This window comes from Mustelus asterias, chromosome 7 (genome assembly GCF_964213995.1).
Source record: "Mustelus asterias chromosome 7, sMusAst1.hap1.1, whole genome shotgun sequence".
Classification (NCBI taxonomy): Eukaryota; Metazoa; Chordata; class Chondrichthyes; order Carcharhiniformes; family Triakidae; genus Mustelus; species Mustelus asterias.
The window spans coordinates 27,536,772-27,553,560 of NC_135807.1; the positions used below are offsets into that span (position 1 = coordinate 27,536,772).

At 43.3% G+C, this 16,789-nt stretch overlaps 1 protein-coding gene across 1 annotated transcript in view; it reads left to right on the forward strand.

Annotated features, from left to right (window-relative positions):
- The window catches only part of fam135b (family with sequence similarity 135 member B), a 411,827-nt gene that overhangs the window by 116,886 nt on the left and 278,152 nt on the right, over window positions 1–16,789 (forward strand). Inside the window, exon 2 of the mRNA XM_078217023.1 lies at window positions 4,958–5,054. Coding sequence (XP_078073149.1) covers window positions 4,978–5,054 — 77 coding nt within the window. The 5' untranslated portion in view covers window positions 4,958–4,977. The remainder of the gene's footprint in view (window positions 1–4,957; window positions 5,055–16,789) is intronic.

Sequence of the window (16,789 nt, forward strand, 5' to 3'; positions counted from 1 at the left end):
AGCACCTGAAGATAAAAAACGTGTGCAGTTACAGGGAAAAGGGAGGGGAGTGGGACCAGCTAATTTGCTGTTGCAGAGAGCGGAATAGCCTCCTCCTGTTCTCTGACCAGTTTATGATTCTAATGGCATGCAAATGTGAACACAGATCATTTATGGCTGATTTCTCCCGATAAGATGCATAATGCTTATTTTAGTTAGTTATTATGATGGGTGCAGTAAGCTTCTGCTAGAAACAATTGGCATCTTACAAATATTATGGGGCAGTGGAAATAACAGTTCCATGTTGTTCTCTGATGCTCTTGCAAAATATAGCAAATCCTTATGGAAAACGTGCTACCAGATTGTCAGGTAGCTATTGTTTACGTTTATTTATATTGTCACAAGTAGGCTTACATTTACACTGCACTGAAGTTACTGTGAAATCCCCTAATCGCCACGTTCCGGTGTCTGTTCGGTTACACTGGGGGAGAACCTAGAATGGCCAATGCACCGAATCAGCACTTCTTTCGGATTGTGGGAGGAAACCGGAGCACCCGGAGGAAATCCACACAGACACAGGGAGAATGTGCAAACTCTACACAGACAGTGACCCAAGCCGGGAATCTAACACGGGTCCCTGGCGCTGTGAGGCAGCAGTGCTAGCCACTGTGCCACTGTGCCACCCCTATTGGATGTGGAAATGATGATCCAAGGGAGAACACAGAGCACTATTTGCGAAGGATGCTTTGCAAGTAATTTTGTGCATTTGCCATTTTTTTAATATGTAAACATCCACTGCCACTGTTCCGACATTGCTGTATTTCGTGTTTGCCTTCGAAAATTGGGGACAATGGGTTTCCCATGGGAACTCTGCTCTACTCATTGCCTGCAGGAAGAGAAGGAGAAGCAACAGTGGGATGTAAGGTTGGTGAGGTTGCACCCCGGGTGGAGTGCATTTGTTTGTTGCTGGTTTTCCATCTGGAAATTTAGGCAGAGGAGCACTCCTTTAGATTTGTCCACTGAACTCTGTTCATTGGTACCAGTTTACCAAGGAGATGGTGGCAGAATTGGGCTGCATACTGTAATTTGATCTACAACCACCGCAGGCAACAGATCTCGATTTGAGATCACGCTGGCAACATAATCATATTCATGCCCAGAAAGGGCATGGACCTGATTACCATATATTTAAATATTTCCATTGAATCATTACAGCGCAGAAAGAGGCCATCCGGCCCATTGAGTCTACACTGCATCTACAAAAGGCAGCCTTTAAAAATGGAGCCCCAATCTCTGGAGCCTGCCTTGTTGGTGGTTGGCTATATCAGGCCCAGCCACACCAGAGTGACTGCATAACCATGTAAATTCACATTGCAGTTCTCCCAACAGTGGGTCGGTCATCCCGCTGGCAGGTGCTGCAAACCTCTTTTGCATTAATTTGCATTAATGAATGCTCATGAAGACAGCTGCTCACCGGCATCCCATCAGGACTTTCAGTCTTCCGTCACACCAGCGGGGAATTACATCAACGTCAAACCCCATTGCTAAAGAGTGCCATGCACAAGGCAGTCCTTAGTTCACCAGAGACTTTGCTGCACTGCTCCGGATTGTTCTCCAGCACATTGCCCACCATCTTTGTGCTGCGGGATTCATGCAGCCATTGTAACAAAGGTATGAAGTATTAACTGGGGGTGGTGTGCAAGGTGAGGCTGGGTGTAGGGGTGATCTTATGAAAACAAGGGGGACAATTTGGAGGAAGGCTGTGAAAGGAGTGAGATACGCGAAGGGCAAACACAAGACGGCATTGTGGAAGAAGGGCTCTACAAGATGAAGGTGGGGGAATGGTGAGGGCTTGCAATGGCAGGCAGAGAGGCAAATGAAGAAGATAAACATTGTAAGGCAGAGGGAAGACTGAGGAGAGAGAAACTGGACCTGAACAGGCCTGGATGAAAAGCTCATGAACAAGGCGGTCAAAAGCATGCCCCTTTACTGGAAGGGGATGGATGAAGACTCGCAGTGGGTATAGGTCCAAGTGGGGCATCGATTTGACTGAGGGGGAGTGGTTGAATCAAGCAACAGATTTCTTCAAGAGTCTTTCCCCTCTGGGTTTCTCACATCCTGGTGAAGATAGGTCGGCTGGAGAGAGTGAGACGAATGTGCTGGACTGGTGTTTAAATATGGTGCTGGGACCTTCAAACCAATCGACTGAAGGTGGGCGGACAGATCTACTGCTGGCCTGCCAAGAAAGATGGAGTGGTCATCGCCTGTGCATATGGTACCACGCATTGAATCTGGTGCAGAATCCCGTTATTCTGGTCAGTGAGATAAATCCCGCTGGATCTGCCCACCACTGCATTTAATCTCAGAATGGGAGAATTCCGCCCGATGGGTCCGTTATTGCATTCACTATCAGTTTTAAGAAAAATCTGAATTTTATGAGTATTACTGTTAGTTTTCGGTTCACAAAGAACAATACAGCACAGGAACAGGCCCTTCGGCCCTCCAAGCCCGTGCCGCTCCCTGGTCCAAACTAGACCATTCTTTTGTATCCCTCCATTCCCACTCCGTTCATATGGCTGTCTAGATAAGTCTTAAACGTTCCCAGTGTGTCCACCTCCACCACCTTGCCTGGCAGCGCATTCCAGGCCCCCACCACCCTCTGTGTGTTCACTTTTCGTAAATTGGTGCAACCCAAGTTCTTTTGCGAATCCCTCACCCATGCCCGGTGTCCCTTTTCCACCCAATTTAATTTATTCATGGGACATGGACGTCACTGGCTGGTCCACATTTATTGCCCATCCCTAGTTGCCCGACGGCAGTTGAGAGTCAACCACATTGCTGTGGCTCTAGAGTCATGTGAAAGCCAGACTAGGTGAGGATGGCATGTCCCGAAAGGACATTAGTGAACCAGGTGGGCTTTTCCGACAATCAACAATGGTCTCATGGTCATCAGTAGATTCTTAATTCCAGACTTTTTAAATTGAATTCAAATTCCACCATCTGCCGTGGCGGGATTAGAACCTTGTTCCATAGAACATTAGCTGAGTTTCTGGATTAATAGTCCAGCGATAATACCACTAGGCTGTTGTCTCCTATCACTTGGTCTCCTGGTTCTCCCAACTCCTTGTGCAAAAGCACAAGCAAAGATAATCAACTACAGGAGACTCAGTGGCCAGAATTCTCTGTCTGATCGTGCCGGAGGGATTCTCCAGTCCTGCTGGCAGCGCACCTCTGCCCATGGGTTTCCCGCTGGCATGGGGTGACGTCAGTGGGAATTCCTGTTGACAGCAGCAGGATCAGAGAATCCGGCCACTAGCAAACAACATGCCACCTCCTGCTGGCAAGGAGGCCGGAGAAACTCGCTCAACATCTCTGATGCAGAGAGCTCAGGACCAGATAGCATGTGACCAGACATCGCAAGGTCAGATGTTGTGTAGTCAGGGTGTCACATATTGAAACCTTCAAGAATGCTATCAAAGGTGGCAACCCAATGGTACTGGCTCAGAATTTGAGTAAGATCAGATGAAATGTAGCCATGCCAAAAGCTGGCTGTCTAAGCCTTACTTGAAACTGGGATGTGTGACTGCATATTGTGCTTCCGAATGGAGCTTGCTGCTCTGCTCTGATTTGGACCAGCTAACTCGCTCGCAGCAGCAGCCCTGAGATATGTCTTCAAGATAATGAAAAAATAGAAGTGTCTGTTTTGGTAATGGCTTGCAACTGTCATCTGAAAGAGTGTGCTTATGGTCCAAGGGGCCCATGCATTCAGTGTGACCATTTGTGTCATGGAACATTTTATCAATTACAATTTACAATAGAAAGCAATTGAAAGCTGCTTCCCGGTATTGGTACGATAAAATTGTGCGTCTAGCTTTCCTTCTTCATATATAATCAGAAATCAATTCAGTTACCGATGCAGAATCTGATGTTCAACCTGTGCCCAGTCAAAAAAGGATATGTCTGATACAACAGCGGAAATGTTTACAACCATTGGAATCAGTGTAGAGTCATAGAATCCCTACAGTGCGGAAAGAGGCCATTCGGCCCAATGAGCCTGCATCAACAACAATCCCACCCAGGCCCTATCCCCAAAACCCCATGCATTTACCCTGCTAGTCCCCCTGACAGTCAGGAGCAATTTACCATGGCCATTCAACCCAACCCGCACATCTATGGACTGTGGGAGATAACCGGAGTACCTGGAAGAAACCCATGCAGACACGGGGAGAACATACAAACTCCACACGGACAATTACCTGAGGCTGGAATTGAACCCGGGTCCCTGGTGCTGTGAGGCAGCAGTGCTAGCCACTGTGCCGCCCTCCACTGTGCCACCGTGCCACCCTAGTTTATACAATGCATGCTGAAATAATTTAATGAAAAGCAACACTGCCTGAGTTGGTAAATACATTACCTGAAGACTCACTTGAGCCAGGAGTGTGATCCGAGTCTGTCCTGAATTAGCTGATCTATGTTCGATTTGTATTGCTTCTCTGAGCAAGTAAAGGAGATGTGGAAAACCAACCAGGTTTTCTGCTCCTGATCAACGATCCATATTAGAAAATGCTTGTGTGTGAACATTGACTGATGGCTTGTGACATCACAAAGCTTCCTATTGTAGAATATATTGTGCTGATCATCTCCATCTGGCCTCACACAAGAAGAATGGCGACTACTTTGAGGTGCAGATAACACACCCTGAATGAAGAAAATGGGTTGGGGTACTTAAATATTGTATTGGAGAGAGGGTTCACATAGCCGGTGCTTGGATGCAACGGCAGAGTGAATGTCTTTAGTAAGAGAGCATAGTGTGCTCTGAGCAAAAGATAGCGAGTTAATACAGATAGGATTACGGTGGTAAAATAGAATGAGTTATTATAAGGAATGCCTTCAGGTTTATTAAGTACACCATTTTCTAATGTTACCAAAACAATTCCTGGTTGTGATGTAACTTGCTCTTTGGTTTCTTTAATTCCAGGTGATGCACTGGGACAGATCATGTCTGAAGTACAAGGAACTGTTGAGTTTTCAGTCGAACTGCACAAGTTCTACAATGTTGACCTCTTTCAGCGAGGGTGAGACTTTTAAATGCTGCATTCCCACGTTTATGATAGTTTTGTGTTATTTGACATTAGTAAGGCACATCAATTGGATGCAGAATATACTGTTCGTAAATTATGGCAGTACATGTTGTGGAGTTCAATGATCCTGGCCTTTTCCACAGGTGATCTTGCATGGTATCCTTATGACTCATTGTCTAGTAATGCAGTGTTATAATCCACAGGTGTAATGGTAGGATCCCCTTGAGATCAGAAATGGATAGTGTGTAAATTCCTTACTTAATATTGTGACTGAGTTCCTGAAAAGTACAACTTTAAATGAAACAATGTTAAGCAAATCAGATTTTGCCATTGCAATCAAATTGAAAACTTTAGTCAGGGCCTTTCCCAAAAAGAAAAAAAAAATATTTTAAAAACATGTTCTCCAATGCTTGCAGTTTCTTCCTTGTCCATTTGGTTATCATCAATCAAACACTTCCTGAAAGCATAAATGGGTTTCACTCACTTACAGTGTACAAGTGTCTGGTGAACATTGAACCTGGTAAGTTGTACAGGTGAAAAACAAATTCAGATGGTCTGTGGTATCACCGTTTGTATTTTAATGACTGAAGCTCATTAGATTGGTGCAACCATGGGAAGGAACATCTTTGCCCATTGTAAATGCCATGATATTTCTGGTGTTCCTATACTGCCAGCAACTGCTTGATGTCTCCATAGAATCCATTCATAGAATCCATTGGGATGGCACGGTAGCACAGTGATTTGCACTGCTGTTTCACTGCACCAGGGACCAGAGTTCGATTTCGATCTTGGGTGACTGTATGTGTGGTGTTTGCACGTTCTCCCTGTGTCTGTGTGGGTTTCCTCCAGTGTTCTGGTTGGCAAATAACCCCTATTGGAAGTGCACATGGGCTGAAGGAAGCAGAACTTCGATCGCATTCCTTGAAATTCAGAACACCTATGCTCTTCTAAGATTGCACATTATGTTTGAGATGTGTTGTTTAGGCAGCATAGGTATTTACTTGTATTTAATCCAAGGGTGGGTGGTTTAGGCTTACACTGAGGATGAAATTTTAATTCCCTCAAATCACAATGATTAATCAGGCCCTGCTTGTCAGTGGGAGACAATTTTTAGGTCTGATTCTTGCATCCTATAAAGGATAAAGGTTCCTTAAAGCAGCCCTTCAACTTTGTCAAACATAACATTAAAAGGAACTGTTGACCTGTTATTGAATGCAGAGTATTTGATATGGAAAATGGCAACTGCCAGGAAAGGTCGTGAATATAGCCCAATCTATCACACAAACCAGCCTCCCATCCATTGATTCTGTCTACACTTCCCGCTACCTCGGCAAAGCAGCCAGCATAATTAAGGACCCCACGCATCCCGGACATTCTCTCTTCCACCTTCTTCCTTCGGGAAAAAGATATAAAAGTCTGAGGTTACGTACCAACTGACTCAAGAACAGCTTCTCCCCTGTTGCTGTCAGACTTTTGAATGGACTTACCTTCCATTCCATTTCTCTGCACCCTAGCCAAAACTGTTAACACTGAGATATTAAGGGGTTGAAATTTTGGGCATCTTATGTTACAAGAGCTTGTAGGGTGCAGCTAACAGCACCTTCTTCCATTTTAAGCTAGCTTGGCATTCAGCTTGGGCCCCCTTGTCCTTCTAAAATGACTAACTTAGTGCTTGCGCTTTGATCACTGGGAAATAGTACGTGACTGACTGCACTCAGTTTGTGGTTAGCCAGTGTCTCTAAAAAGCTCCAGAAAGCCCCAAGAAGGAGAAAATGGCCAATTTGGTGGTTTGCTTAGCTTCAAAAAATCAACCGAAACAATGAAGTAATGAATTTTGTTTATGTAAAAATGTGATTGGAAGTTAATTGTAACTAAGTGTTGCTGGGGGACTTGATTGGCTATTGACAGCAGTGCTAATCACGCCCCAAATGACGTATCAATCTAGAATGTTGTAAACATGCGATTGGGATAAAGGAGGACCGCCCTCTGGATCAGGGGAACTTCTGCTAACTGGCTCCCAGCATCGAGTGGAGGTTACGTAGTAGAAGTTGCCATCTTGCATATGTAAGAGAATAAAACTTATTTGGTTTCAATACAGTCGGTGTTTGCGTTTGCTTCAAGAATGTAAGAAGTCTCCTAATAACGAACATAACAACACTACATTCTGCACTCTCTCATTTCCTTCTCTATGAACGGTATGTTTTGTCTGTATAGCGTGCAAGAAACAATACTTTTCACTGTATGTTAATACATGTGACAATAATAAATCAAATCAAAGATAAGGACATCATGAATGAACCACAATTAACATTCCCGTGTCTGCGTGGGTTTCCTCCGGGTGCTCCGGTTTCCTCCCACAGTCCGAAGGACGTGCTGGTTAGGTGCATTGGCCATGCAAAATTCTCCCTTGGTGTACCCGAACAGGCGCCGGAGTGTGGCGACTAGGGGATTTCCACAGTAACTTCATTGCAGTGTTAATGTAGATCTACATGTGACACTAATAAATAAACTTTAAACATTAGGAATTTACTTCCAAATACATAGAATTGAACCTGTTCATTATTCTATCCCTACTGTGTTTGCCATTGCTAGTAAATGTTCTTTATTTATCTTTATGATGAGGATCTCTTGCTTACCCATTTGATTTGATACTGGGATAAGAGGAGAGAGAGAGAGAGCATTATGACAATAATGAATGTATCTGTCAACTCTCAGGTACATCATGCTTTGCATTTCCCTCCCCCTTTCCCAATTCAATTGCTGCTCACATCAGCATTTAATTCTGGAAAGAAGCCAATTTGAGATATGAAGTGCTTGGATGGATGAACTGGCAGGCAATGAGAAGATTGTTGAGACAGTGTTTTGATCTGGTCAATTTGATTCACTATTTAGCACTGTGATCAAGTGGACATTCTTTTTCTGTGAGACCGTTAACATATTATGCCAATGGCAGCAATTGGGGGAAAAAAACACCTGAAAGCTGTGGGTTGCCATACATAGATGTCTGGTTTCCTACAGCCTTTCAAGGAAGTGAATATGCCACTTTTTGCTGGTTTTCTCTGTAGTAGACTTGAGTCGACGCTCCTTAGTTGCTCATGGGTTGTGAGGGGAACGGTGGAGGTGTTGGCAGTCAGGCTGAATGTGCTCTGAAGTTACCTGAAAGCCACTGACCAGCGCACACATCATCAGACAACAAGGGTTCAAAAGTACATGCACTTTTGCCAATGTTATCCTGATTCGTGAGAATAAGTTAAAGAAATAACCCTCTTATTAAGAGTTTGCAGTTGTCTGAGGGCAGCCAGCCAAGATTTAATAGTAGAAATGTAACAATGGGTTCATATTATTGAAATTTGTTTAATTTATCTTGAGAAATGTTGATTTAGAATTTACCTTCATGAATCAAAATATGCCAGAGAGTCAATGAAGTGGTTTATACATTGGAGAGCAGACTTGATGAAGCACAAGTTCTTTCATAATTTCATGTTTTCTGATGTTCTTATACCTTTGCTTAACAGAATGTAAACATGGGACTGTATTTCACATAAGAACACAAGAAATAGAAGCAGGAATAAGCCACCAAGCCCCGCAATTCAATATAAACATGGCTAATCTATGCCGGCTTCAACTCCTTTTTTTGTGCCATTTCCCCATAGCCTTGTATTTTTTGATCGATTAAATATTTATCCACCTCCCCTCTAAATATTTCTAATGATCCAACCTCCTTTCTTTTAGGGCAGAGAATTCCAAAGATTCACTACCCTCTGTGAGAAGAAATTTCTACCTCGGTTTAAATGATCAGCCCTTTATCTTGTAGCTATGTCCCCTTTTTCGAGACTCTCCCACTCACCATCTACCCTGTCAAGCCCCCTCAGGCTCATATATGTTTGAATAAGGTCACCCCTCGCTCTTCTGAACTCCAAGGAATACAGACCCAGACTATTTAGTCTCTTTTGATGGGACATTCTTCTCATCCCAGGAATTAGCCTGGTGAATCTCCTTCCAACTGCCTCCAATGTTACTGTATCCTTTTTAAGGTTAGGGGAAAAAACTGTAGCAATTATTGCAGGTGAGGCCTCACCAAAACCCTGTACAATTGCAACAACATCTTTCCCCATTGACATCATTCATATCCTAAACATAAGGGAAAGCACTTTGTTTCGAAATTGGATCATGTCTGAATTTTTAAACCCAATGATGCATGATGTGTTTATGTGACAAACAACTGTCCACTACTTCAGTGGAGAAATTAATCAATTTAAAATAAATGCGTTTTAATAGCTGCATTAAACTACCAGTCAGAACTCGTGAACACATTGAATATTTATCTGCTAAAATGTTATTCATAATTTCTAGATTGTAGTTCTTAAAATTTTAGTCCCTTGAGCCTGTTTCATTATTCAGTGAGATCATAGCTGATCTTTGAACTTATTCTGAAATACCCGCATTTTCTCCATATTCCTTATTACATTAGGTTAAAAATATCTGTCAATCACAGATTTAAAATGAACAATTAATCTACTTTCAATTGCTGTTTGCGGAAGATAATTCCAAACTAATGCCATCTTTTTCAAGGCATTTGTTTCTTGATTTCACTCCTGAAATGTCTGTCTCTAATATTTAAACTATGCTGTCCAGTCTTAAGCTTCACAATCGCTGAGCATAATTTTTCTTGATAATTATTCTAGCCTCTTAATATCTTGAAAATTTCCATCAATTTGTCTCCGAACCCTCTTAATTCTAGGAATGTAATCCTGGTTGTAATCTCTTCTCGTACCTCAACTCGAAGGGTTAAATTATAACTCCAGTAAATCTATTCCTGCAGTCCCTCCAAGGCCAACATATCCTTCATCAGGAGTGATGGTCCAAATTTCCTTATAGTATTCCAGCTTTCGACAGCTGTACCCCTCTAGGTATAAAGGCCAGCATCCCAATAATCCTGTACCTTATTTTCTGCACACGTTCATAGCATTTTAATGATCTTTGTACATTCTTGCCTCTAATAAACTCCGCTGTTTCTGACTTTTCACCCATTTTGAATGTTCCCTGTTCTTTTCTTTTTAGGTCTATAGTGGATGATGACACATTTACCTACGTTGAAAGCTATTCGCCACAGCTTTTCCCAGTCGCTTAATCTATTAATATCTTTATAATTTTACGCTTCCACTGACACTATTTACAAAGCATTATGTCATTACAAAGATTGGATGTGTTGCTTTCTATCCCACCATCTACATCGTTAATACATGCAGGGAGTAATCAGAGGCACAGGATACTACGAGTTACATGCTGTCAATCTTAGCCATTATCCCTATTCTTTGTCTCCTGTCATAGCCCATTTCAGATCAATAATTTGTCTTCAGTTCATTGAGCTGCACCTTTAGCTATCACTCTTTTTTGAAGGACTTTCTCAGCTGCCTTCTGGAAATCCATATACATAGAGTATGTAGGCATGTTGCTGTCCAGTACTTCAGTGATCTCTTCAAAAACTTAAAATCACATTTGCCGACATGACCTACCAATTTGTGTTCACTTCCTCCGATTAGCTCAGAATTTTACAGGTGTTTATTCACCCTCTCCTTAATGATCAATTCGATTAATTTCTGTCAACAAAACAGAAACATTAGCTGGCCTCTAATTTTCTAGTTTCCCCATCTCCCTTTTCCAATTGAAATGAAGGGAAGCTGTGGCATAGTGGCATTGTTACTGGTCTAGTAATCCAGGGTAATGCTCTGGGGACCCAGGTTTGAATCCCGCCCTGCCAGATGGTGACATTTGAATTCAATAAGAAATTGGAATTTAAAAAACGTCTAATGATGACCTTGAAACCATTGTAATGTGTGGAGTTTGCACATTCTCCCTGTGTCTGCATGGGTTTCCTCCAGGTGCTCCGGTTTTCTCTCACAGTCCGGTGTAGCTTAGGTTGATGGCCATGCTAAATTGCCCCTTGGTGTCAAGGGGATTAGCAGGTTAAATACATAAGGTAATGGGGATAGGGCCTGGGTGGGATTGTTGTTGGTGCAGGCTTGATGGGCTGAATGGCCTCCTTCTGCACTGTAGGGATTCTATGTAATAGTTGTAAAAACCCATCTGGTTCACTAATGTCTTTTAAGGAAGGAAATCTGCTGTTCTTACCTAGTCTGGCCTACATGTGACTCCAGAGCGACAGCAATGTGGTTGACTTCCATATGGCCTCTGAAATGGATGGGCAATAAATGCTGGCCTAGCCAGTGACGCCCACATCCTATAACATTAATAAATAAATAACAACTTCCTGAATTGAGAAAATGTTGTAAGATTATAGTTATGAGTACTGAACCTTGTATTCACCGACTTGCATTAAAACCCTGGAATGTAAACTATTTGATCATGGCGAATTGCTTCTCTTCAGCACCATTATTTTCTCCATTGCTGTTATTTTGTTGACATTAATTTGGTGAGTTCCTGTTCCTGATTCAATATTAGTTAGCTAGCAGGCGATTATTTTGACACTAAGACAACATTGCTATGGTTCAATACATAATTAGGGATTCAGGCCTGGAAGTTGTGTGAGTCACAACCTTGTGCGCAGTAACTTCATACTTTATTTGGTTAAAATTTTGCACATGACATGATAAGAAAATCTAATTGATTTTTCAAAAAGAAAGACATCAAAAACTGTTTATTTGAATACTTGAAACGCATCAATAAATTTATTTGAACACCAGTATTCTCTCTTGGCAGAATATGTTTAGTGCTGTAGGCTACAGGGGCTTGGTGAGCAGTGAATTTTGTAGTCATGTGATGTTGGTGCACCTTTAAGAAATTTATTTTTTCAGTCATGGTCTCTGTGGTTGTAAGCAGGCCTTTTGGTTTCATTGTTGCTGGGTTGCCTGCTGGAAGTCATTTTATTGCTGTTTCAATGGTTTAAATGGGGGTTTGTTTATTTTTACTCTGGGCCTCAGATACTTTCTGGGATTTGTTTTATGGCCCTGCATTGTTAGGATGATGATGCTTCAGATTATCTTTGTCAATTTGCTTTGTCCAATCTATTTGAAGAATAACAGCACAGAATCATATAATCATTACAGGGCAGAAGGAGGCCATTTAGCCTATCAAATTTGTACTGCCTTTCTGACAGAGTATCCCATCTAGGCCCTATTCATGTAACCCCACACATTTACCCCATTAATCTTCCTAACCTACACATCTTGGGACACCGAGGGACAACTTATCATGGCCAATCCAAATAACCTACACATCTTTGGACTGTGGGAGGAAACCGGAGCACCCTGAGGAAATCCACACAGGCACGGGGAGAAGGTGCAAACTCCACACAGACAGTCACCCAAGGCTGGAATCAAACCCGAGTCCCTGGCGCTGTGAGGCAGTGATGCTAACTACTGCAACACCATGCCACCCAAAATATCACCCACAATTATTGCAGTACCTTTCCTACAAGTAGCCATTATTCCTTGATTTATACCCTGTGCTATACATTGTAGCTCCCAGTGGTATAGCACCTGATGCCAGTGCATCATTTCTCATACAGCAATCTTGTGAGCCCCGCAAACAACTATTTGATCTATTGATACTATGCCAATTTACTGGTGGCTATAGATATTAATCTAGAGAATTCTGCATTTGTGCTTCTGCTTTTCCATTTAGCCGAGCTGCTCACACTCCACCAGCAAAGACTCTGTCTTAGTCTAACCTATGTCGTTGGTACCAAGGTGGATTATTACAACTGGATCCTTCCCCTCGCACTCTTCTCCAGCTCTGAGGAGATAACAATAAGCCTGGCACCGAGCAGGCACACTGCCTTTGGATCCCATACTCTCAACTGCAGAGAACACTAGCTGTCCTTACGCCAAAAATGTACTCTCACTCTTGTGGCCTTCCACCGCTGCTCCACCTCTTGCAAAAAGCAATGATAAAAGCAAATCCACACTGAGAAACCAATTGTACTGTGCCTAGAAAAAGTGGAGGGCAGGTAAAGGGTAACCAGTCAGCAATGGCACAATATCGAAGCACTGTCTGAAAAATAGGTGCAGTTGATAACAATTTCTAAGTCCGTGGCAGGGAATGTAACTAATCCTATGGAATAACAAGCCCCAGAAGTCGGACACAACTCCATAGCCTCCAAGTTAGCAGAGAGTTCAGAAGGACCTCGCGACAAGAACACCAAGAGAGAGGTACATCGTCAACCAGCCTGGACAATAACCTTGAGTCCTCCTCTAGCCCCCACCCACATCAGCATGGATGAGGTGAAGGAAGGGTTAGTGACAACGAGGAAAGGGAAGGCGGCTCACGGAGATGGAATCTCCCCTGGAATTTCTTCAACAGCTAGGCCCAAATGGACTCCAGTGGTTTGCGAAGTTGGCAGCAAAGCCATGGAATCAGGGTGCATCCAAAAAGCAGTGTGGGAGGCGATGGCCTAGTTGAGCCAAAAACCTAATAAGCTGATCGATGACCCAGCAAGGTATCGGCTGATGTTATTCCTGTGCGTATCATACAAACTCCGAGATTGTACCATTCTACTGAGAATCAGCCCTCCCGTGATCATAGAATACTACAGCGCAGAAGGAGGTCATGCGGCCCATCGAGTCTTCACCGACCACAATCCCACCAAGGCCCTTATCCTTGAAGGATAGGCCTCTGTCTTAAATCTCTTACCCACACAATGCACATCGGGGGCAGTGTTCAGAGGAAACTCCAGACTGGTGCAGCCTTCATTGATCTGTTAATGGCCTCTGACATGGCCTGAATTAAAGACCTGATGCTGAAACCTGGAAGGATCATCCTCTTGCCCCAAAAGATTACACCTGCTTTAGTTGATTTCTGAGCAGTAGAGGGGGACACAGTTAGCTCACCTCGATCCCTCAACAGTGGACTGCTACAAGGATCAGTACTGGCAATGACACGTTCCAACATCTACTTGCGCGACATGGCACCAACAAGATGGTGCAAATTTGAATATGCGGATTATCTTTCCCTGGCAACACAAGCAGCTGCCTTCGATGAAGTTGAGTCTACTTTGAACTGTGACCTCAACAGCATGTCTGACTACTTCAAGCAATGGAGGCTCAAACCAAACCCCCACAAAACAAGTCACCACATTTCATCTTGATAACAAGTATGCTAAACGCACCCTGAACGACCTTCTGTGGCAACTTTTTGTGACATGGCTCCAGTCCGACCTATCTCAAAGTGAAGCTGGACCACACGGTAGTCTTCCACAGCCACAAGAAAAAGGAGCCACCAAGATTAAATCAAGAGTCAATCTGATCCAGAAACTGGCAGAATCAATTGGAGAGACTCCAGTCCTATGGAATTTGGAACACTAGTACTATGGACCTCAGCAGTAGCTTTTGTGTACTCTGTGTTAAGACACCAGATCAAAAATTGCAACGAAGCCAGACACCAACAATTTTCTATTTTTGACATTAGTGTGAGGATAAGATTTTTCAATCGAGGCGCGATTCTATTGACAAACTGGGAAGTCTTTATCAAAACAAACTTTATTTAACAACACTGTTTTTAACGAGAACAAATTAATTAGCTTGACCTTTAATAATTGAACAATAATTAAACATGACAAGATACAAACCTTAACTTCTAACCTATCGCTATGAGTTCCAATTCAAGCAACATCCCTCTTATAGCCTTAACGCCCTCTTTAAAATTAGTCAGCAAAACACAGGTATACTTGCTTATATTACGTTAACAGTCCTGGAGCTTCCAGAACACCTCTGGACAGAGAGGAACAGAGAGACACCTATTTGCTCCTGGCAGCCCAAGCAGCAACTGCATATTTTAAAATGAAACTGAAACAGCAGTTTTGTCCCTGTAAGTTTAGCTTTGTTCCTATCAATCACCCCTATTAAACCTCAACATTTAAACCCCCAGGGGACGACCCACATAAACACAAATGCATTAGCTCTGCTTAAACAACATGTTTAAAATGAGTATTTATCCTGTGCTCCCAGCTACCAGTTTAAAGGTTTTGCTCGGCAAATTGGCACCCTGCAAAACAGATCTGAATTCTAAACATACCTCTGACAAGAAACATGACATACATATCTTTCTTAAAGGCACAGTATCATTACGTCTGCAACTGCACACTGTGCACCAGTTAATGTTCAACTGAACACTGCAATGAGATGCATCACTGGGGCCTTCAAGTCAACCCTAAAACCCTGGCTATCCTACTGGCACATATCACACAAACCCCCACCCCCAACCCAATTATCCATCATGACGCAATAATACTCTGTGAAGCTCAGCGAATTGGGGTAAAAAACCACCTCCCCACTACCAGGACCTCACCACCACTATCCCGCCCCTCTGCTTTGTAGCCCTTTTGGACCCTTACATCGAACCTCAGGCAATGTGATTTTCATGCTGCATGAGCTTGGAAAAATTAATGGTCCTGACAAGAAGTCACAAGCACTTTGTGAAAGACCCAACACAGAAAATCCCTGGTTTCAACCTCCCACGGACATTTTAGGCATCCCTAAGATGCACAAACCATGGCAGATGCGGATACCTGATGCACAAATGGAAAATTTAAGACTCTCCTGTGTGTGACTGCGCTCACTGAGAAGAGACCACAAAACACATAATGACTCAATGTCTCACTCATTAATATGGAGTGAAGAATAGCACAGCACAGGAACAGGCCCTTCAGCCCACCAAACCTGCACTGACACATAATGCCTTTCTAAACTAAATTCAGAGAGTCATAGAGTAATAAAGCATGGAGTCAGGCCTTTCAGCCCAGCTGGTCAATGCCAACCATAGTGCTCTCCCAGCTAGTCCCAATTGCCCACGTTTGGCCCATATCCCTCTAATCCTTTCCCAACCATGTACTTATCCAAATGCTTTTTAAATGTTGCATTTGTACCTGCCTCAACCACTTTCTCTGACAGCTCATTCCATATACGCACCACCCTCTGGTGAAGAAGTTGCCCCTCGGGTCCCTGATAAATCTTTCTCCTCTCACCTTAATCCTATGTCCTCTACCCTGGGAAAAAGGCTGTGGGCAGAATTCTCCCCAAAAAATTCTAAGTGTTGAATTCGCATGAAAACTGGAGTAAATCACGCTGTTTTTTTCAGTGGGAGTTCAGAGAAGAATCTCCTGCACTCTACACCCTCTCCAAAGCCTCCACATCTTTCTGGTAGTGTGGCGATCAGAACCGTACACAATATTTCTAATGTGGCTTAACTAAAGTTCCATCCAGCTGCAACATAACTTGCCAGGAGGAGGAGGTTTGACAGCAATACACACCGTCACACTTGATATATCCTGCTCGACCACCCTGATGTAAATATTTTTTTATTTATTCGTGGGACATGGGTGGCGCTGGCTGGCCAGCATTTATTGCCCATCCCTAGTTGCCCTTGAGAAGGTGATGGTGAGCTGCCTTCTTGAATTGTTGCAGTCCATGTTCTGTGGGCTGACCCACAATGGTGTTTGGGAGGGAATTCCAGGATTTTGACCCAACGACTACGAAGGAACGGCAATATATTTCCAAGTCAGGATGGTGAGTGGCTTGGAGGGGAACTTGTAGCTGGTGATGTTCCCATTTATCTGCTGCCCTTGCCCTTCTAGATGGAAGTGGTCGTGGGTTTGGAAGGTGCTATCTAAGGACCTTTGGTGAATTGCTGCAGTGCATCTAGTCGATAGTACACACTGCTGCGACTGAGTGTCAGTGGTAGAGGAATTGAATGTTTGTAGATGTGGTGCCAAT